This window comes from Sus scrofa, chromosome 2 (genome assembly GCF_054392235.1).
Source record: "Sus scrofa isolate SSC_HxYL_T2T_F1_AM1 chromosome 2, Sscrofa_HxYL_maternal_Yorkshire_Landrace_v2.0, whole genome shotgun sequence".
NCBI lineage: Eukaryota > Metazoa > Chordata > Mammalia > Artiodactyla > Suidae > Sus > Sus scrofa.
In genome coordinates this window covers 10,980,992-11,001,342 of record NC_139384.1, presented here as the reverse complement: position 1 = coordinate 11,001,342, position 20,351 = coordinate 10,980,992, and the positions used below count along the sequence as shown (strand labels likewise).

At 52.9% G+C, this 20,351-nt stretch overlaps 1 protein-coding gene across 1 annotated transcript; it reads left to right on the top strand.

The window, feature by feature from the left end:
* The first annotated feature begins 1,738 nt into the window (after positions 1 to 1,738).
* On the top strand, positions 1,739 to 10,788 carry MS4A10 (membrane spanning 4-domains A10). The gene is made up of 6 exons (XM_021082965.2): positions 1,739 to 1,769; positions 2,516 to 2,635; positions 3,665 to 3,721; positions 5,649 to 5,777; positions 7,194 to 7,304; positions 9,700 to 10,788. Exons 3-6 carry the CDS (start codon positions 3,695 to 3,697, stop codon positions 9,820 to 9,822), a joined length of 390 nt encoding a protein of 129 aa, XP_020938624.2. The 5' UTR covers positions 1,739 to 1,769; positions 2,516 to 2,635; positions 3,665 to 3,694; the 3' UTR covers positions 9,823 to 10,788.
* Positions 10,789 to 20,351: the final 9,563 nt, after the last annotated feature.

Sequence of the window (20,351 nt, the reverse complement as noted above, 5' to 3'; positions counted from 1 at the left end):
GGGAATTGAGAGAGGCATGGATTCCCACTCCGAGCTAGGTCAGATCCTAGAAAAAAGACTCATGCAGACTCTTGTGTCTCTGAGTTCTGCTTCTGGATCCCAGGAAGGAGGGAGGCCCAGCCTCCCCAACCATCCTCACTACAGCAGGGGCTGTCTGCTGCCCCAGGTTGGTGGAGATTTTAATCACACATCCCAGCAGCCTGGGCACAGAGCTCCGGAGTCAGACCAAGCATGGTTCCCATCCCAGGTATTTCCTTGCTGTGTGATTTTGGCCAAGGCCCTTGACCTCTCTGAGCCTCTGTTTCCTCTTCTATGGAACAGAGCCAACTTCCTGGGGATCGAGGGAGATCAGCATGCAAAAATACCTCCACACACAGTGCCTACACAGAGCTAGTCCTCACCAACCCTGAGGCCCCATCAGGACCTTTGGCTCTGAAGGGCTCACTGTCCAGGATTCAGTCACCCGGGCTGCTTGTCCCTCCCAGCCTCCCAGGGCTCTTTCCCTCTCCCCTGATCCCTACCTCTGTGGCAGGAAAACTGCATAATGTGGGTGCTCAAACAGGACCTCCTGAATTTGTAGTCAAATGAAAATCAAGGGGAATGTGGCTCCCTTTTCTTTTCACTAGAAAGAGTGAAACATCCTGATCCCTTTAAAGGATTTGCTCATTAGCCTGGTCCTCATGGAGACAATCGCCACCAGCTCCCCTATAAACCCCTATAACCCCCTCCCAGGCCACCCCTAAGCCCTGATATGCCCCACAGCCCATCAACATAGGATGCAATGACCCGGCCCCTTAGCAAGTGAAGCTTGCAGCCTTCTGCAGTGTTTTCTCCCAACCCCTTTTTCATGCCCATTAAAACATCCAGAATATTCCTTTTCCATTGGGGCAACAGTGCCTGAAGGCTTGAAGCCCACCAGCTCTGGAATCAGTCTGCTGGGCTTTGAGTCCCAGCCCAGTCATTTACTGGCTGTGTGACCTTGGGCAAGTGCCTCAACCTCTCTGAGTCTCACCTGCAAAATAGGAGCAAGAAACAGTAGTTACCCCATAGGGTTGGGATGAGGATAAAATCAGGTCGGGCATGGCAAAGCTCATCCCCGTGCCTAGAACAGAGAAAGCAGGTGTAAATGTTGACTTGCTGTCACCGTTAATATTGGTTTTCTGGCCCGAGCTGGTAGGACAATTGATTCCCACCTGCCTTCCCATCTTGGGCCAGTAGATGGCGACTGGTTACAAAGTTTCCCCCACCTGCCCAGACCTTCTAATCTGCAGGCTCTCATCAAACAGCAGTTTGGGTGTGGTCTGTCTTGCCTTGATTGAGAAGTTAGTCTGGTCCTTGTTTTCCTGCCCCAGAAGGAACTGCGTCCCTGCAGCCCCATGGAGGCTCTGAGTCAGCTTCTCCCCATCCCCAGCCCAGGTCATTAAAGGTCAGATCAAGGTCAGGGGCTGCTGTACAGGGCAGCCCCAGTTCTGGAAGGCCCTGGCCCAGAAGCCAAAGCTGACAGGCACTGAGTCTCACCCAGGCATGAGACCAAGAAATGACACCAGTTCTGACCCGGGCTTTCTCCTTGGCCGGCAGCCAGGGTCCTTGGCCTGAGTCATGGCAACAGAAGCCAATCGAGCAGCCACAGTTACCCCCAGGTCTGGAACTGAAGGGCTCCCTCCGTGGCAGGGCCTCAGCCACCCCAGCCTGGCCAGACAGATCAACCCCAGAAAGTCCCGCCCCAGGAGAAGCCCAGGAGGAGGAGCCGCCGTCTCAAGGAGCTGGGGGTGAGTGTCCATCTCCTGGGGCCCTGGGGTGGAAGGAGGGGAAGGGAGCGGAGGGGGGGGCTCGTGGGAGGAGGGGTGTGGGGAGCCCTGAGGATGGAGGGGGATGAGAAAGCCTCCAGCTGCCCTGCTTAAAATGCTTTCCAGGGAGTCCTCCTTGTGGTGCAGTGGAAACAAACCCAACTAGTTTCCATGAGGATGCGGGTTCCACCCCTGGCCTCGCTCAGTGGGTCGGGGACCCAGCATTGCCATGAGCTGTGATGTATGTTGCAGACGCAGCTCAGATCTGGCGTGGCTGTGGCTGTGGCTGCAGTGTAGGCCAGCAGCTGTAGCTCTCATTTGACCTCCAGCCTGGGAACTTCCACATGCCCTATGTGCAGCCCTAAAAAGTAAAAAAAAAAAAAAAAAAAAAAATGGCTTCAACAAAATTTAAGAAGCCACTGAGGGCTGGGAGAAGCTGTCTACACCGACACCAACACTGGCTCCGTGTGGGCTCACGGGGAGTCCTCAGCAGAAGTTTCCTCCCCTTCCCTTCTCCCCCACCCCCAACCAGCCTCTGCCACAACCTGCGGAGGCACTGGCATGGCCACGGGTGGTTATGTGATTGCCACCTGCCTTCCGAGGAGTGGTCATTCCTTGCAGACCTATCAGGAACCTTAGAAGGTGGAACGTGGGCTGCTGTTCAGCCAGCTGGTCCAGAACCCCAACGACCTCCTTTAGGGCCAGTCACCTGCCCCTCTCCTGCCCAGGCCTGCCATGTTGTCGTCGCTCTGCTGTACGTGTTCCTTGGGGGTTACCTGGCCGCCATCGTCCAGAGCCTTCACCTGGTGGTGCTGAAGTCTTGGTATCCGTTCTGGGGGGCTGCTTCTGTGAGTAGAGGCCAAAACATTGGCCCAGTGGGGGTAGGGAGAGCTGGCGACCCTGGGAACCGGATGCAGGGTGGGGCAGAGGGAGCCGGTAGGAGGACAGCAGCCTCAGCGCCTTTCTCAGTCCTCCCAGCTCTGCCTCTGCTCTCTTGGTCACACTGGAAGTAGCGCCGTCTCCTAATTCACACGGGGGCCCATCAGAGAGGAGGGTGAACATGAGCTGGGGAGCTACCTGCAGCTTCTTCAGGCTTCTGGGCAGCCAGGCACCTCCGGATCCAGCCACCCATCCCTGGTGCCTAAAGTCTCTGTCAGGGTCCAGCTGCAGGGCACAAGGATGTAAGGCCCAGCTCCGGTCCTCCCAAGGCCATCAGCCAGGGCGGGCGATGAGAGAAGGGCAGGGAGCACCTTCCCGGAGGCCCTCCAGGGTATCCTCCCCACCCCCCACCCCCCGTCCTGGCAGGGTCCCACTCACACACCAAGTCCCAGCTCCTCAGCACCCCTCAGGCAGGTGTCCCAACTCTTCCTGCTGTCACTTCAGTCCTCTTTCCCCTCTGCACCCCACCCCCAGAGCTTTCAGTGCATAGGGAAGGGAACCATCTCTGCATCACCTCGACTGGTGCATAGCAGGCGCTCAGTGCACATGTGATAGAATAATTGCAGGAAAACACCAGAGACCCCAGAACCAAGAGCGAATATCCTCCAAACGACAGGACCCAGGAAAGGAGCAAGGGTCGGCGCAAAGGGGGCAGTGCAGCTGATCCCCACGGGAGGGTCTGGGCTGGTAAAAGGGGGAAGCGAGGGGACCAGGAGGGCATTCTTGAGCCCAGGAGGGAAGGTCCGTGCACACAGGGAAGACCAGCCTGGCTGGAGCGTGATCTGTGGGCAGGGTGAGCCCCCTTTGTTGGAGGAATGGTGTTCTCTGCCCCACCAGCCACCAGAGATTGATTTTCTAAGAGCATAGCAGGAAGGGAATGTGTGAGTTTCAAGGAACCCCAGCTTCTCTCTTATGACTGTTTCAAATCTGGTCTGCAGTTCCTCATTTCAGGGATCTTGGCAATAACAATGGAGACATTTCAGAAAAATTACCTGGTAAGTCACAGCGTTGAGAGTGTTCCCTTCCATCCCAAGCCTGGGGTGACTTTTCAACGGGCATCGTTTGGAGTGGGGACTCAAGAGGCATCTCTCCAGGATTTGCTAGACGTGGGCACCAGCCTCTGGGACAGCAGAGGGCGTCCGGGCTGAATGGTCCCCCTTCCTGGAGGTCTGACCTCACACCCTGACTCCCGCCTTTCTCTCCACCTGCTGCCCTCTCCCCACCCCGGTTCTGGCCTAGAGACAGGCATCATCCAACCTGTTGATGGTAGCCTTGGAGATTGTTCTGCCAGCCCTACCTTGGCCCCCCTGGGCCCCGCCATCATACTCCCTACCCCACCCCACCCAAGGCTTGCCTCCAACATCAGCAAGTCTACCTGCCTGCAGGCTGGACCGCAGCTGGGTTTCCATATACGTCTCACCTCTAAGCGCCAGCTGGACACAAGTGGTCCCCCCTGTGCTCTGTGCTGTCTTGTGCCCAGGCACCTTGCCTCTCCCCACTGTGCATGTTCTCCTGGCTTTGACTTCCTCCTGATCATTCTTCAAGGTGCACTTTACATGCCTCCTCCTCCAGGCAGTCTTCCCTGACCTGCCCTGGCTGGCTCCTGTGTCCCCACAGCTCCTTGGACTTCTCTGTCTCCTTTCTCTCTCAGGCACTAAGCTTGGGCAGCAATTGCCTGAGCATCTTTCTAGCCCGAGGCAGCCCAGGGAGGCACAGAGTGGACACCCACATGAGCCCAAGTGGATGGAGGTGGATGGGGGCGGGAAGGACCTTCCCATCCACCCTGTGTCATGGCCTCAGCACCCCCTCCACCCACAAGCCCTGCCTGGGTCCACATTCATGCCTCCCATTGCTGATGAACGGGGATGGCCTGTCTCTTCTGTGAATTCACAGGATCTGATGGAAAAAAGGGAAGACTCGCCATCCAGCTTCTCCACTTCCCACCACCTCCCTCTCCCCAAGGGGCAGGGCAGCCCAGGCATGGTCCCTTGCTCCTCCCTGGCTTGTGCTCTGGCTGTCCCCACCGCCCTCTGTCCGCAGGAGCAGTCTTTGCTGGGGCTGGACGTGGAGTATGGGGCAGGGTGTGGTGCATCCGAGCTCGTTCAGCCAGGACGTGCGCAAAACTCATCTCGGTCAAGCACCAAGGCCGGCTCACATTCGTGCCTCCCAGACCGGGCTGGACTGGCTGCCCCCTGCCCTCTTGGGGTGTAGCAGACAAAAGCATGTTGTGCCACTTACCCAGCAGAGGCAGGGATGCTTGGCAGAAACCTGGCCATTCCTCCTGGGCTGGGCCCCTTCCAGACCCATAAGCCTACCCCTTCCTACACCTGAACGCGGGGAGCCTCTCATTGCAGAGAAATCCATTCTAGCATAAGAGGTTGGGGTGCCTTATGTTTATACCCTTTCCCCATTATAGGGGTTTGTACTTGGCAAGAATCCTGTGGAATAAGGTGAGACCCAAGACGATGAGGAATGAGGCATTTCCGGGGCTATGGTGGGCAGGGAAGGGGGTGACCTGAGTGAGTGAAGATAGGGCACCTTCGGGGCTCATCCCACCTGGGTCGGGGGGCCATTTGGGTGTCGAGACTCTGATCAGTTAGCATATCTGCTGCCAGGATGACTGGGAACAGCTTGGAGAGAAAGACGGCAGAGCAGGGGGTGGGGCTTCCTTCCTTATTGCAAAGCCTGTGGATCCAGAGGTGGTCCTTGCATTCTCTGGGTCCCATCCCATAGAAGGCGAGGGCCAGTTGGGGCTCCTCGTGGTCAGCCAGCTCAGAAAGCTGTGTGTGGGTGAACTTCTGGCCCAGAGACAGGCAGCATTTTCCTGAGGTCACAAAGTGAGCTACTGGCTGGCCTGCGTGGAGGACCGAGGACTCATCTCTGACCTTTGGACTACAGCTGTCACTTTTTTTTTGCTTATAGGCGGCGTGCCTGACAGCAAATGCCATCAGCTTCTTCTGTGTGCTCTGTGGCCTCTTTGTCATCGCCAAGGATCTCTTTCTGGAGAGCCCATTTGACTTCCCTGTCTGGAAACCATACCCCAACGACACAGTGAGTGCCCAGGCCCCAGGGGTCCTCTGACTCCTGAGAGGGCGCTGCCTTGACCTTGGCCAAGAGGAAGCTTCCAGCTCTAAGAAACCTTCTTCTGGAGCCCAGCACAGGCAGTGGGGCCCTTGGTGGATCTGTTCCCAGCCCATCCCCGCAACCAGATGTGTGTACAGGGGGGATCCCAGCCTTCTCGCTGGTGAGCATCAGGGAGCCAGACAGGGCGGGTCCCTGAGCCCAACTTTAATAGTTGATGAAACTGAGCTCAGGATGGGGGTGCCTGACCGCAGTTGAACAGTGAGTTGGCAGCAAATTCAGGACCTTGATCTAGGGTTGCTGTGTCCCTGTTCAAGACTTTTTAAACACCATAGCCCCAGGGACCCTGTGATCATGAGTCTCACAACAGCCTTGCAGAGTTGGCTGAGTCCACTTTGTTACCCTCAGTTTATGGGAGTGAACCTTGACGTCCAGAGAGGCTAATTTAGTGGACCAAGGCCACACGGCAAGGCAGGGGGTCAGTGAGGACACAGCAGGGTCTACAACTTCAAGCCTGCTGCTCTTTTCACTGCCACTGTCTGGGAAGCAGAAGGTGGAGCAGCCGTTCCACATGGGTGATGTCAGGGCCAGGTTCCAGGGGTTCTGCCCATGGTGGTTCACTATTTCTTATCATCCTCCACATGCACACGCAGGTGTGAGCACACAGGCGTGCACGCACGCACACACACACACGTATACACACACACTGCCCACTGAATGCCTGTGGTCCCAGGAGGCATCCCAGCTGCATGGTAGCCTCAGCCCAGCTCATCCACTCCCCAGCAATGAGAGATGCTTCCATCTTCAAGCCTCAGTATCTAAAGGGGGTGGGTGAGGAGTTCCCACCGTGGTACAGCAGAAATGAATCCAACTAGTATCCATGAGGATGAGGGTTCGATCCCTGGCCTTGCTCAGTAGGTTGGGGATCCGGCATTGCCATGAGCTGTGGTGTAGGTTGCAGACTTGGCTCAGATCTGGCGCTGCTGTGGCTCTGGCATAAGCCAGCAGCAGTAGCTCCAATTAGACCCTTAGCCTGGGAACCTCCATATGCTGCAGGTGTGGCCTTAAAAAAGCAAAAAATAACAATAAAAATAAAGGGGGTGGGTGAGTCCTACCACCTGCCATTCTACCAGGGAACCACACAATTCTCCAGTCCTCAAACACTACGCACCAAGGACCCATGGTGCCAAGTGCTGGGCGTGGACCAGTGACTGAGACAGACCCCGTCCCAGCCCTCAGGAGCCCCACCCTGCCTCCCCGGGCACACCTGGGAGAGTGGATGCCCCACTGTCCTTGCTGGAGGGTCTGACGTCTGCCCATGCCCATGGGATGGACGCAGATGCCAAGGAGGCTTCACCTGCCTCTCCTCCCCTCTCTCCCTCCCAGGTCCACATCCAGAGGCTGGTGCTGGCCCTGCTCTGCGTCACCTGCCTGGAGGTCTTCCTGCCGGGGCTCATGGCCATCCTGGCCTACAGGGATACCCGCCTGGCTGCAGAGGTGAGGGCCTTCGGGAGATGGGAAGCAAGGCTACAGAGGGCTTGGGAAGGGGAGCATCAGGCAGAGGGAGTGTAGCCAGGCATTTACTAAGTGGGACCACAAACAGAGGCCACCCACAGTCTGGTAGAGGAGAGAAGCATGGGAGGAGGGACAGTGCCAATTCGAAGTGAAAAATGTGGGGCCACTGAAGAGGACAAGGCCATGGACACTCCAAACAATGGGTTGCTATGTTCTGCCCACCCCCTGTGATCTCATGGGGGAGATCCATGGAAGTTGGCAGGATCCAGACCCAGACCACAGGTATGACAGGACAGTGGGGAGTTCCCACTGTGTCTCAGCAGTAAGGAACCCAGCTAGTATCCATGAGGACGAGGGTTCAATCCCTAGCGAGGCTCGTCTGGATCTGGCACTGCTGTGGCTGTGATTTGATTCGACTCCTAGTCTGGGAACCTCCATATGCCAAGGGTGAGTTCCCCCCAAAAAAGCCCCAAAAAACACCCCCCCAAAAAAGATGGGAGAAGGACTAGCAGGTGCAATGGCTGAGAGACAGGCCAGGAAAGGCTGTCAGTTGCAGCATGTGGTGGGGTGTGGCTGTGATGAGAGCCAGTGGGGCCGGGATCACAGGGACTGAGCACCTCAGGGGTACCAGGCAGGTACTTTAGAGAAGCATGACTTCTCTCATCTTCCCAACCACCCTCCGAGATAGGTACTGACTCCCCCATTCCATAAATAATTAAACTGAGACCTAGAGAGGTCACATCAGTTTCAAAGATCAAACAGCCATGACATCCAGGGCTCAGCCCGAGGTGTGTCTCACCCACACTTTTGTGAACTCAGGGGATGGCAGAAGAGCAGGCTGTGGCCAGATAGGTTTGGAAATCAAAGACAAGTCTCTCTCCAATCCCAAAGGGATTTCCCAGGCTCATTTTTTTTTTAAAGGAAAAAATTTCATACTATAATCTTAACTTTAGGACACTATTTTAAGACATGTTCTAAATTCCCTATAATTTGGCAGCTTTAGCACTGCAATTGTTTTCATAGGACATCCAGCCACTGAATTTTCACATAACGCTGATATGACTTTAGGCTTGAGTTTTACCTAACACCAAGCAAATAAGTTGTCCTAGTCACTGCCTGTCTGGCAAGAAGTCTTCTTATTAAGTTTTCAGAGAGCTGGAAGGGCCCTTGAGTCACTGACACCCACCCCACTTTTTAAAAATAATAGCACAATGAATTCTATTATATTTATAGTTGCACAACCATCATCACAACCTAATTTTAGAACATTTCCATCCCAAACCCCCAGTCCACGCCACTTTTAAGGACAGGGAACCTTAAAATTGTTCATCCTGGCGACAGGAATTTACCAAGTGCAGGGCACTGTGCTGAGTGCTGCAGGCGGCTGCATCAGTCTCCTATTGCTGCTGTAACAAATGAGCATAACATCAAATGACACAAATGCATTATCTGACATTTCCGAGGTCAGCATTTGCAACAGGTCTCACTGGGATAAAATCAAACTGTGTGGGCCAGGCTGCCTTCCTTTCTGGAGGGTCTGGTGGAGAGTCTGTCTCCTTGCCTTTCCCAGCTTCTAGAGGTCACCCATGTTCCCTTCCTCCCTCGTCAAAGCCAGCAGTCCAGCATCTTCTGATATCTCCCTCCTGTCTCCCTCTTATTCTGTGGAGGACCCCTGGGACAACGTTGTCCCACCCAGAGAATCCAAAACACTCTCCCCATCCCAACCTTCACCTGATTGGCAACCTTCATTCCCTTTTGCTGTGTAATCTAACACGGTCACAGGTTCAAGGGTGAGGACACAGACACCTCCTTGAACCTCACGACCACCCAGAGAGGCAGGTTCAGCTTTCCCATTTCTAAGAGGAAGAATGAGGCTCAGAAGGGTTTAAGTGACTCCCCATGGTGACAGAACAGTAAGTGGATGAGTGCCCAAGGCCTCTGAGCCCCCTGCATCTGGGAACTGTGGCCAAGGACAAGCCCTGCAGCTTCCTGTCACACTCGAGGACAAGGACTCTGCAGGATTAGACCTGCCCCTAGAATGCATTCTAGCCTCAAGGGACCTTGATGTATCAGCTGGCCCAGCCCTGGGGGAAGGGGACGGGGTGAGTGGTGTGGGGGTTCAGTAGCATATGGGTCCAGGGTCTGGCACGAGGGCCAGGTCCACTGCCTCCCTGCCCCTTCCCCAGCCTCTCCCTGGATCAGGGAGGGGGAGGGAGTCACACACTGGTCTCCTGGAAGTCCCTCCTCTCTCGAGCCTCAGTTCCCCCACCTTCATGGGGACTCAACACTCCAACAAGTGAGCCGCTGGGAAGGGCTTTGTCAACCACCACTCTCTCCGTGTATGTGAGCAGCAGGGATGGTGGCTCTTCTTTTGCAGAAGGATGACCTGTCCCTTGGCCCTGACATGCTGTTGGAGCTCAGGGGATCTCCGATGACACCTCCACCATCCTATGACGATGTGACTAAAGGCAACGGGTGGCAGGAGCAGAAGCAGATGTGAAGAGGCACTGGCTCCACGCACCATCAGAATTCACCCACTGGTCCCTTGTCCTGGACAGATTAAGGACCAATTCCAAGGGGCGGTTACCAGAAGGGGGCAAACGGTACCATGGCTAAAAACGTCTGCCCCATGCTGGTGGCCAGGGAGGGGAAGTCCCCATTCTGTCTGGCATGGGAGGGACCTCCAGGTCCCCACGCCCCGTAACATCCCAGCTGGACCAGAACACAACTGGGTCCTGCCCACCCACCCAGGCAGACACGGGAACAGACCCCTGGGTCCGCAGCCCCCTCCCCCACCCTCCTTGTCTGCTTCCCCCAGTCCCTGGTGGGCACATAGACATCCTGTCCACGTGGGGCTGTGCCTGAAGAGGAGAAGGGTCCTCAGAGCCCAGATGGGCACCGTTTTCCCTGGACTCGACCTACCAAGGGGTCTCTACAAACACTTGTGTTTGAATCCCTGGATTCGGGGTGGAAACAGCAGGGGCAATCAGACAGAAACTATGACCAGTTCTTCCTCCCAAACCATCAGCATGTCTCCCCGCCCCCACCCCGGGGCCTCAGTGTCTCCATCTGTACAGGGAAGGGGCGGGCGGAAGATGTGACCAGGACCTACCTGCTGGGAAGTTCTGAGATCAGAGTCAAGTTCACTCAAGGTTATCAAGGAAGCATCAGCATCAGAATTCCACACCTCCTTGTGCTGAGCGAATAGTGGGGAGAGAGACCTACCTTCCTCATTTCCCAAATTTTCAGTCATCCAAGGGCCGACCTTACAAATTTGGTCTATTTGTGGACTGTGCTGTATTCCCTTTATGTTCCCTTAAATTGCCTTTTTTTCTCATGCACTATTATGTGAGGGGTAATTTGCATCAGCAACAAACAGGAAGTCTGTACCTATCCATACAAAGAAGCCAACCACAAAAATCACGTAAACATGGTAAAAATAAAACAAAAGCAACTTGTCGCCTCACCTCCGTGAAATCACCTGCTCCTCTTTGCCTCTTGCTCACTCTGCGCCAGCCGCCCTGGCTACTTGGAGGTTCTTCAGACACCCTGGGCACACCCCTGCCTCTGAGCCATCCCCTTACCCTTCCTCTGCCTGAACTCTCCACCTTTGGGAATGTGCAGCACTCCCTCTGAATCTTTACCGGGCTACTGACTCCAGGCCAAAGCTGATGTCATTTCATCCTTCCATCAGTCTGGGATATAGGCTCTATCACCATTCCCATTTCATGCAGGCTCAGAGAAGTGAAGCAAGCTGCCCAAAGGCACACAGGTAGTAACTGGCTAAGTGAAGATTGACAGATAATCCGGCTCCAAACAGAAGTGCTACCTCCTTTCTCCACCCCTACCTCTGTCCCTCTGCCCCTGTCCTCAAGGTGATGGAGGCAGCTTTGCATTCATTCATTCATTAATTCCCTCCTTCCACAAGTAAAGACTGCGTTCTACCTGCTACATCCAGGGGTGGGCACCACCAGCAAACCCTACACGCTCCCCAGCCTCTCTGAGGTTAGACTCTGGTGGGCGAGGCAGGCAGTAATTGTAATCAGACAATCACACCAATAAATGTATAACTGGGGAGTTCCTGTCATGGCTCAGCAGAAATGAGTCTGTCTGGTATCCATGAGGACGCAGGTTCGATTCCTGGCCTCGGGTTAAGCATCCGGCATTGCCATGAGCTGTGGTGTTGGTCATAGATGCAGCTCGGATCCTGTGTGGCTATGGTGTAGGCCAGTGGCTACAGCTCCAATTCGATCCCTAGCCTGGGAACCTCCATATGCCGTGGGTGCAGCCCTGAAAAGACAGATACATACATACATAAATAACTGCTAGAAGGGCAACCGACAGGTGTTATGAAGAACGGTATGGGGACCTGATCTGGAGTATGGGAGTACAGAGAAGGGGCTGGGGGCCGGTTAGGCCTGTCCTCTGGAGGTTGTCTTCATAGAGGCCGGAAGGCTGCCCAGCGCTGACCAGGGGAAGGGCACGCTGAGGCCCAGTGTCCGAGCTGGCCAGGCCCTGCCATTTCTTCCACGCAGACTGAGCTCTCCCAGGCCTCAACCTTCAGCCCATGCCCTCACCTCTCACCACCCCAATGGCCAGCATCACTTCCTCCGCCTTTCTGCTTCCAGCCCGGAATCCTGCTGCCCTGCCTTCATTCAGAAGCCCATTGCCTGCAAAGTGCCTCAAAATGCCATAAATTACCCAAAAGTTCGGTATTAAAAACTGGACCACTGGAAGGCCAGCACCTTCTGCTCCCATCAAGGCTGAGCCCAGAGCATCAGTCAGGAGGTGATGGACGTTCCCCAGCTGTTTAGATCCTGGCTTTTCTCTCCTCCAACCCCTGGAGCAGGGTAGAGGGTGAGGGGACAGAGCATGAATAGTTGACCCTGATGAGTTAAAGGTGACATCAGGAGTCTACCTTGGGTTGGTATGAAGGGCCTGAAGCTCGGGACAAGACTGGGAGAGAAGTGGCACCAGGGTGGGGGGAGGGGTGGCTCTGCAATCTGACTTGGATCAGAATGCAGCTTAGAGGAGGCAGGGTGCTATAGGCATCTAGTGGGTAGAGGCCGGGGTGCCCCTAAACATCCTGCAGCGCCCAGGACGGCCCCTTCCCTTCCAATGGACAGGGTTATCTGGCCCCAAGTGCAGATATTGCCGAGGTTGGGAAACCGCGAGGCTGGGGCCTGGGCTTCCATAGTAAGCAAAGGCCACAGGGAGCCATTGATCTGTGGCCTCTGAGTCCATGGTGTGGGACATCCAGAGACTTCCCCACTTGGATGGGAGCCAGCTTTGCTCCTCTGCCTGCTCAGTCTCAGGCTCCCCCGTGCCTGAGACTCAAGACACAGGTCATTGAGACCTTCCTGCTTGATGCTGTTAATGGGCAGGGAAAGACCCCTCCCTGCACACAGTCAGTCCTCTGCCCTCCGCTGGCCAGCAGTTCTTGCCCTCAGAGAGGTTAAGTAACTTGCCTGAGGGTGGCACAGCTTTTGAGTGGCAGAGGTGGGTCAGGGCTGCATGTGGCTCTGATGAGGAGGAGGGACCCCGGACATGTGCAGAGCCTCTGTGCCCCGTGGTTTCAGTCCCAACAAAGCTGGGGCCAGTCCACCTAAACAGGTGAGGGGCCAGCGTGGCTAAAAGAGGCAGGACACTGAGGGACAGAGTGAAGAGGGCTGAGAAAAATACAGTGACCGAGCGGAGGTGAGCTAAGTGCCCAGAGGAAGAAGGTATACCCGTGGGGAGCCAAAGAAGCTGTGGGGTGAAAATGATTCCACGACAAGGGGGATCGTTTTCATAAGCCCCCAAAACACATATGAGTACCTGGGTGTGTGCTGAGTGGGTGCCAGGGTGGGCATCCGGGGAAGCAGGGTCAGGGCCTGGGTGAGCTGTGTGAATCCCCCTTTTATTCAGAGAGATGCTGGCAGGCACCAGCTCAGGGTAACATCCCCCTTCGTCTGAGAATGATGTCACTTGAAAGCCCCCGGGCTGACCCATGCGACACTCCTCTGTGGAATTTGAAGGGCATTGTGGGCAAGTAAAACATTCTATGTCCTTGGGAATTCCCGTCGTAGCTCAAGGGGTTAAGAACCCAACCAGTACCCATGAGGATACAGGTTCAATCCCTGGCCTCGCTCAGTGGGTTGAGGATCTGGCAACAGCCCCAAGCTGTGGCCTAGGTCACAGATGCGGCTTGGATCCCGCATTGCTGTGGCTGTGGTGTAGGATGGCAGCTGCAGCTCTGATTCGACCCCTGGCCTGGGAACCTCCATATGCCAAGAGCACGGCCCTAAAATAAAGGGGAAAATAATATTCTATGTCCTTACTTTTCTTAAAGGAGTCAAATCTGACTCTGAAAGGGGGAAAGTTTTTTTGGTTTGGGGATTTTTTCAGCCACACCTGTGGCACTTGGAAGTTCCTGGGCCAGGGGTCAAATCCGAGCCACAGTTGTGACCTGCCCCACAGCTTCAACACCGGATCCTTAACCTGCTGCACCACACAGGAACTTCCAAAATTTGGACAGTTTTGATCAGTCATTACTGGGGCTCTGTGGGGTGCCACTGGGTCATATAGAAACTCCAGTGCTTCGCCCTTGGAATGGTAGGGGGAAGTGGCAGGACCACATCCATGGAAGCCTCGGTTGCTCCTTTGGCTACATGATGCTGCCACCAACCCCTTAGTGTGGGGTGGGCTTTCCCCTTGAGCCCCTGCCCCCCACTGCCCTAGAGGCTGGGGGACCTGCGTGGCCATCTGGCATCACCCCCTCTGACCTCCAGGCCTCCCACCTCCCCAGGAAGGGTGACACCCCATTTCCTGGTGAAGCACCCACTCCCTTCCTCCTCTCCCTCAGACCCCTTCAGATGACTCCACTATAGTTTTTGTTTCTGTTTTTTGGCTTTTTAGGGCCGCACCTGCAGCATTATGGAAGTTCTCAGGCTAGGAGTTGAATTGGAGCTGCAGCTGAGGCCTATGCCATAGCCATAGCAACACGGGATCTGAGCCACATCAGCCTATACCACAGCTCATGGCAACACCAGATCCTTAACCCACCGAGGGGAGGCCAGGAATCAAACCCACGTCCTCATGGATACTAGTCAGGTTCATTACTGCTGAGCCCCGACAGCGGCTAATGGAACTCCTCCATTATAGTGTTTGGATGGGCGAAAACTTCCCCAAAAGATCTGCATGGAAGCACATGTAGGGTAGCCCTTGAAACTCAAAGATGCTATGACCGTCTTCTGTTCCCTCTTCACACTGACCTAGACCCTGGACAGACCTCAGAAGAATTTCTCTGTCTTTTCCAGGAAGAAGGGATGAGCTTGCCATCAGGAGTATAAGGGGGAAAAGGCACAGCCAATTTCTCCAGCAGGTAATTCTGCCCTTCCTCCCATCCCCCCCACCAGCTATCGCAAGAAGTCCTGCTGCCTTTCTTCCCCCTGGTTTGCCATGGAGCCTTTCTGGTACCTGCTCCTGGCCTCCAGTGAGCTCAGAGAGCTTGAACAGCAAGGGTGCAGTGGAGCACATAACACGTGTCATTTTAGGGCCACACAGTGCCCTGAGTTGAGCATCACAGGTGTTCCAGGGTTTCAGAGGAGAAACAAGGCTGTGAGTGGGAGGGAGCAGGGCCAGGACCCTGTGCAGTAGGTGTGGGCAGGGCAACCCCATCTGATCCCAGCCCTGGGCTCCTCCTTCTGCCACCCTCCATGGTCAGACCTGATCCTGCTCTGTGTCCATGTGGCTGCCTCCACTCACTTTCTACCCCAGGCTCTGACTTCCACCCCAAATCCCTCAGAGACTGCTTTGGAAAAGTTTCCAAATTCAGATGAGGTGCCTGGGAGAGCCTATATCAATGGGTCCCAACAGGAAACAGATGGCACAGTCAACATAGGTAATGGGAGAAGGGTTTAATGAAAGGACTGTTACAAAGACAAAGGCAGGGTTTAGGAAGGTGACAAAGAATGGTGTGATACCCCTGGCTATTAATGCTAGGGAGCTGTTGCCCTTGGGAGAGGGTGCAGCCAATTCTTAATGATCTGGGAAGGAGGGGAGGAATAAATACCCTGTCCTCACTCTTCCCCGCTGCTTGAGATTTCCTTCCAGCATCTCTCATTGGCTGAAATCAATAGGAAACTGGCCAACAGAGAGCCTGCCATTGTAGTTCATTTGCATCATCCACTTTCTGGGCATAGAGCAGGATGGAGACGTGATCCTGGCAGGGCACACATGGAGACCAAATATGGTACTTCGATGTCAGTACGCTGGCTGTGAGAAATCACTTGCAGCTTCTTCCCTTTGCCTTTATGAAGACCAGCCTTCACATTCCAGCTCCATTTGGTTCTTTCCTTTCAGCAGCTGCCTGAACAGCTCTCGCATCCCCCCATGCCTTATACCCTAGCTTCAACTCAAAGAATCTCAATGTCCGAGCCAGCGAGGACTTCAGACATCAGACAGTCTTACCTCTTCTTTCGGCAGCAGAGGGAAATGAGATCTGAGAGTAGACGCTGACTAGAAGGAAGAACTGAGACTATCCCTCAGGCTGTGCACATGCCACAGCAGACATCTGCGGGTGCATGGTGAATGAAAAATACTGCAGCCATGTCAGTGTCTGGGGAGGCAGGAAAATGTAGGCAAGGGTAGCATTTTAGCAGCAGAACTTTTTTAAAGCAAAGTCTTTTGTCGATAAGACAGATAAAGGACAAAACAGATAAAGCTGGTACTTTATTACTATAAATGTATTTTACAAGTTCAATTTTATGGCACTTATCTGTTACAAAGTAAGTCAGTGAAAGCAATGAGAAAATTTCAATGAGCACCAAATTTGAAATCAAAGAATGTGAGTAATCACTGCATCCCCACAATTTCTGAATTTGATTTGATTGCACAATGTCAAAAAAAAGGCATGAAGCAAATAGACAAGTAATTTCAGGTGATAATTTTTTTCTTAAACTGGCTTGCCTGACAAACTTAAGGTGCTGTTCAAGATAATGGAGTGTGCAGGAGCAATTTTAAGTCAAAGTCAGCACAGAAGCAGGATGAACTAGCAGCCAAAGTGAACACATTAGTGGATTCTAACTGTCAAAATCAGGATACAATGTACCCTTGAATGTGCCCAGCTGCATGATAGTTTTTTTAAATAGTTACAATCTATGTTTTTAAAATGTAATTCTAATAAAAGTTTGTCAGAACCTCTGGTGCATCTCACCAGAACATTAGTACTCTGGGATTTTTTTTTTTTTTTAAGTTAGAAGGGAAAAGTCAGAGTTGTTTTTGCTCTGCTATTAACTGCTGTGTGACCTTTTTCTGAGGGGTGACATTTTCTCCTCTCTGGCTACAATTTCCTCATCTGTGAAATTAATAGAATGAATGAAAATGACAAAGCAGTACCTCAAAATCTATGGGATGCAGTTAAAGCAGTTCTTAGAGGGAAGTGTATAGCCTTAGATGCTTATATTAGAATAGAAGAGAACCCTCAAATTTATAAAATAGGTAACTCTCCAACTTCACTTTAATTACCAGAATAGTTACAGCATCACACAGTCATAACTTCTGACAGTACTAATCATTCTAGCCCATCACGCTTGTCTTACAGATAGGGAAACTAAGATCCTGGGAAGGGAGTAATTGGCCCAATATCACACAAATGTTAGTGGTGGAGCCAGGACTTGGACTTTAGATCCATTATTAGTTTTCCAATAAGCTCTTGGGGATCAGACACTGGGGCTTATTTCTCTGTGTTGTTTCCTGAGATGGCACAGGAAGGAAATCCCAACAATTATTTCTCCTTCTTATTTTTTTTCTTTCCTTTTCTTTTTTTTTTTTTTTTTTTTTTTTTTTTTTTTTTTTTTTTTGTCTTTTTGTCTTTTTGCCTTTTCTAGGGCCGCTTCCATGGCATATGGAGATTCCCAGGCTAGGAGTCTAATTGGAGCTGTAGCTACTGGCCTACACCAGAGCCACAGCAACACAGGATCAGAGCCACGTCTGCAACCTACACCACAGCTCACGGCAACGCCAGATCCTTAACCCACTGAGCAAGGCCAGGGATTGAACCCACAACCTCATGGTTCCTAGTTGGATTTGTTAACCACTGCACCGTAATGGGAACTCTCTTTCTTTGTGAACCTTTGTCAGCATCCTTTTGCTGGTGCTCCCACCCCCAAACACTCCATCTTTGTCCATTTCCCTACAATGGACACATCTGCTCACATGGTGGCTTCTCCTGCCCTGAGATCCTCCTAGGATGCTCCTTCCTATTTATTAATCACCTTTTGGGCTAATCCTACTCTAAGAAGATGTCTTGTGGTTGGCCAGTCTCTTTCTTTTTAAACTGAACCTAGTCAGTTTCTGTTACTTATGTGTTAAGCCTACTAAACTGGAATGCTATTGGGTTTTCTTCCCCAGCGTTGTGTCCCTGGCACTTGATAAAGATATTGGAATTAAAGTGACATGTGTTGACTTTGTCTTCCTCTTGACATGAGTCTGAGGAGGACCCTGAAAGAAGAAACAGCCATTTGTCTGGGGTTTAGCTTGGACTGCTCTCTCCAATTTGGATGGGCAGAGGGGAGACAGCAGGAACTGATTCAGCACCCACAATGGGCCAGGCACGAGAATGTCAGTCCCTTTATACAGATGAGAAAGCAGAGCAAACGGAAAGGTGAAATTGAAGGTCATCAGGGAACATATTTATTGGAATCCCAGTGCAGCTCTTACACAAAACCATCACTAGTTAACACAAGTGAGACCCCAAGTCTTGCTGAAAACTTGTTTCTTAGTCATTTGGGGCTGCTATAACAAAAATACTATAGACTCACTGGCTTAAATTACAAACATGTATTTCACATAGTTCTGGAGGGTGGGAAGGTCAAGGTCAAGGCACTAGCAAATTCACTGTCTGATAAGCTCCCTCCTCCTGGTCTTTGACTGTCTTTTCACTATGCCCTCTTATGGTAAAGGAGCAAGGGAGCTCTTGGAATTTCTTTGATAAGGGCACTATTTCCATTCATGATGACTTTGTGATCTAGGTGCCTCCCCAAAGTCCTACCTCTTAATACCATCACATGGGGGGTTAGGATTCAACATATGAATTGGGGAGGGAGTGGCACAAACACATGGTTCATGGCCCTTGGATTCCATGGAAATATTGACAGGGTCCAGGCAGGACCTCAGAAATATTAGACATAGAATTCACACACACTTGGAAAACGTATACATTTTTTTCTGTGTCAATAACAGAGTAAAAATGTATAATTGATCCCACCATGAGACTAAGAATGTTAAAATTGGGAGCATCCTTGGGGCTCATGATCTGGTCCAGTGTCTCCATTTTACAGATAAGGAAACTGAGGCCCGAGAGGGAAAGGGTCTTGCCAAAGTCACACAGCAAGTCTTCTACTGCCTCAGGTCAGCTCCTACTGAACTTGTGAGATGTGCCAGTCCCTTCTGCCAACTCTAATCCTTGGCCTCCATCCCCATAAAAGCATCACCCGCCAGCTCTTCCTGATGGTTGCTGTGCCCACTGACATGGTCCACAGAGGTGGTAGGGAAAGTCTAGGGAAATACCCTTCCCAAAAAGCTCAGAAAGAGTTAAGGTGGCAGCATGCATAGAGGAAGTGGAAACATGGCTGACCTTCAAATGCCATTGGCAAGGGGCGTGGGGAGTCAGCAAGCCTGGGGCTCTGGACACCTTCAGCTAGCAGAGGGGTGGGGATGCCAACCTGACCATCACCTGCCTAGGTCCAGGCATGGCCCTGGATAGACATGAGGCTGGCAAGAGTCTGGCAGACACCCGCTTAAAAAACAAAACTCATGGAGTTCCCTGGTGGCTCAGTGGGTTAAGGACCTAACATTGTCATTGCTGTGGTTCTGTTCACTGCTGTGGCACAGGTTCGATTCCTGGCCCAGGAACTTCTGCCTGCCACAGCTACAGCCAAAAATAAAAATTAAAAAAAATTAGAAGTTCCTGTTGTGGTTCAGTGGGTTAAGAACCTGATTCATATCCATGAGAATGCAGGTTCGATCTGTGGCCTCATTCATGGAGTTAAGGATATGGCGTTGCCGTGAGCTGTGGAGTAAGTCACAGATATGACTCAGATCTGGCATGGCTGTGGCTATGGCTGTGGCCAACAGCTGCAGCTCTGATTTGACCCCTAGCCTGGGAACTTCTGTATGCTGCAAATGTGGTCCTAAAAAGCAAGGAAAAAAAAAAAAAAAAAAAAAGGAAACTCACAAGCTTTTATAGGGGATGCAGCCATTTCTGCAGAAGGCAGTACACATCTGGAAAGAGAGGACCCAGGAGGTGAGTTCAGTTTCAAGGCTCAGGAGGGTCCTGATTCCTGCAGCTGGCTTGCATCTGGCAGGAAAGAAGATGCTAATCTGTGTGCAGCCCCCTCCATGTACCAGGAACCATGTCAGGCACTTTGCATGGAGCAGCCCGTTTACTCCCATAGGATCCCCTGGGATAGACATGTGTCCCCATTTTGAGATGAGAAAACTAAGGCTCAGAGAGGTCAACTGACTTGCTCATATGTGGGAGCTGAGACATTAGCACAGAGGGGTCAGCACGGAGAGGTCCGTGCAGAGGGCTCCCAGCCAGGAGACCTCACACGCATCATTGAACACAGCAGGGGCTGAAGGACCAGAGGGATGGGTGGGACAGAGTTCCATCACCCGGCAGGGTGAGGAGGATCGCCTGGGCTTGCGTTCAAGGCAGAGATTCCCAGGGCCCTGCTCCAAAGCATCCGGTTCAGAAGGCCGGAAGTGAGGCCCAAGGGTCCGTGCTTTTGGCAAGCACCCAGCTGATTCTTATGATTAAGCAGCCGGGGAAACACTGCGGAAAGGAGACAAGGGTGGCGTGGGTGGGTGGAGGCTGTAGGTGCAGCTGGGGCTGATGCTCAGAAGTGGGAGGTGGGACCCAGCCAGGAGCACTGGGGGCTGTGAGAGGCCACAGGTCACCAAGGAGAAGGAGCGATGTTGGGAGAGGTGAGAAGACGCAGGTGCTGGGCAGAGGGCCCTGTGGTCAGGAGAAGGCTCAAAACCTCA

Bases quoted from the DNA above. Each gene is read 5' to 3' on its own strand.
- MS4A10 (XM_021082965.2), top strand. From the start codon at position 3,695: ATGGAGACATTTCAGAAAAATTACCTG. The intron at 3,722-5,648 runs GTAAGTCACAGC...TTTTGCTTATAG, and splicing joins CATTTCAGAAAAATTACCTG to GCGGCGTGCCTGACAGCAAA. The intron at 7,305-9,699 runs GTGAGGGCCTTC...CTTCTTTTGCAG, and splicing joins ATACCCGCCTGGCTGCAGAG to AAGGATGACCTGTCCCTTGG.